Genomic DNA, 1,626 nt, shown 5'->3' on the forward strand with positions numbered 1-1,626 from the left:
GCCAAGCCGACCCCTCCAGTGCCACGAGCAGGGCACGCCGGGGCTCACAGCGACACCGGCTGCGCTGGGCGGCATTCCCAGGAGGCAGGGGGGGAAAAAGCAGGTCCCTCTCCCCACGTTCTGCAATCACTGCTTCCTTTGAAAACCCGGCTGCTTTCCCAAGGTGTTACGGGAACCGCAGTCTCGCCCGCAACCAACACCAACAGCTTTTCTATCTCTGCACCCACTTGTTACAGACAGCCCAAGACTCTTCTTGCTCCGCAACAAGCACGACCCATTTGTCAGCAGCCAGATTCCACTTCATATTTAGGGTTTTGGGTTTTTTTTTTTCCTTTTTTACAGTTCATAAATGATGATTCCGGTTTATTTTACCCCAGGGCCCCTAAACAAGCTCTCCAACACCAATTTATCACAGGAATTTAGCAAATTCCCCCCTTCCACACAACAGCGAGCAGGCAGTTAAGTGATTTCCTGCAAGTTCCAGGGAAGTCAGTGGCAAAAGCGGGGAGGGAAGGCAGCTGTCCCCAGCCAGCCCTTGAGCTACAAAGCCAAGGGGAAAACAGTGCAGAGGGAGAGGAGCAGCCGCTCCGGAGTAGTCTGGATGCTCAGCACCAGCCTTTCGCTGCTAGAAGCTCCACGTGCCGAGCTGGGCATCCCCACGGAGAAGCCAAACTCCTCGAGCTCACGCATGGGGAACCCTGACTGACCTAGCGAAAAGCCACGGCGGCTGGAGAGGTGCAAAGGGAAGGGGAGCAGGGGGACCCCAAGAAGCGAGGCGGGGAGCTCCAGGCTCTCCCGGAGCAAGCGTGCCCCACCGGCACAGCTCGCAGAGGAGCTGTGTACTTGCCTGCTCCTGCTGCAAAGCTTTCACGAAGGCGTTCTTCAGTCGGTTGGTGTGCTCTGCCTTCAGCGCCTTCTTCTGATTGGAAGTCATGCACTGCTCGCACAGGATCTTCCCGTTTTTCTCCTGTTTCCAGTGAGGGGTGAAGTCGGTGCGGCACTGGGCACAGACAAAGGGCTCCACTCGCAGAAGGGACGCGCAGCTTTTCCCTGGGAGTCACCAAGAAGGGGAGTTAGGTGGGAAAACAGGACAGCCCCCCACTCTCACCCTGCCTCCTCCACCCCGGGCATGACGGCGATGGGCTCCTGCACGCACCGTCGGAGTGGGAGGGAAGGTCCCGGCATATAAATGGATTTTCAGGACAGTGTTGCATCAAAGTCCAACCCCACTCTCAGCATCCTGGGAGATTCACAGGAGAAATCCTGCCCCAGGGACAGAACAACCCAACGGTGCTGGGACCACCACTATAAAAATCTGCGGGTGCTGGTGCTTGAGTTTGTGATGCACCGCAGTTACGCCGTGCCGAGCACGCGCTGGAAGAGCACAGGCTAGATCCCAGGCAGCTGGGAGGTGACAACCCGGAGGGAACAGTGAGGTGGGAGCTAAAACCTCCACAATCCCGCAGGGACGGGACCCCTGGGCAGCCACAGCTCCAAGGATTTTGCATCTCAGTTCCCAAACATTCATTCAGGGCAAGGGGAGACCCCTCCCCAGATGGGCACAGCCCGACGAGCCCCAGGGCACAGACACCGCTGCTCCGGGGCCGGCTGCAGGCTCGGCACATC

At 58.4% G+C, this 1,626-nt stretch overlaps 1 protein-coding gene across 3 annotated transcripts in view; it reads right to left on the reverse strand.

Annotated features, from left to right (window-relative positions):
* GATAD2B (GATA zinc finger domain containing 2B) overlaps nt 1–1,626 on the reverse strand; it is a 38,015-nt gene that overhangs the window by 3,902 nt on the left and 32,487 nt on the right. For 2 of the 3 annotated variants that reach the window (XM_035890591.1, XM_035890584.1), the window contains exon 8: nt 517–1,050. In XM_035890591.1, coding sequence (XP_035746484.1) covers nt 683–1,050 — 368 coding nt within the window. In that variant the 3' untranslated portion in view covers nt 517–682. Of the gene's footprint in view, nt 1–516; nt 1,051–1,626 lie in introns of those variants that run through there. The other variant, XM_035890592.1, reaches the window with a different exon arrangement.

Source organism: Egretta garzetta, unplaced genomic scaffold, assembly GCF_000687185.1.
Source record: "Egretta garzetta isolate BGI_Z169 unplaced genomic scaffold, ASM68718v1 scaffold350, whole genome shotgun sequence".
In the NCBI taxonomy this organism is placed as follows: Eukaryota; Metazoa; Chordata; class Aves; order Pelecaniformes; family Ardeidae; genus Egretta; species Egretta garzetta.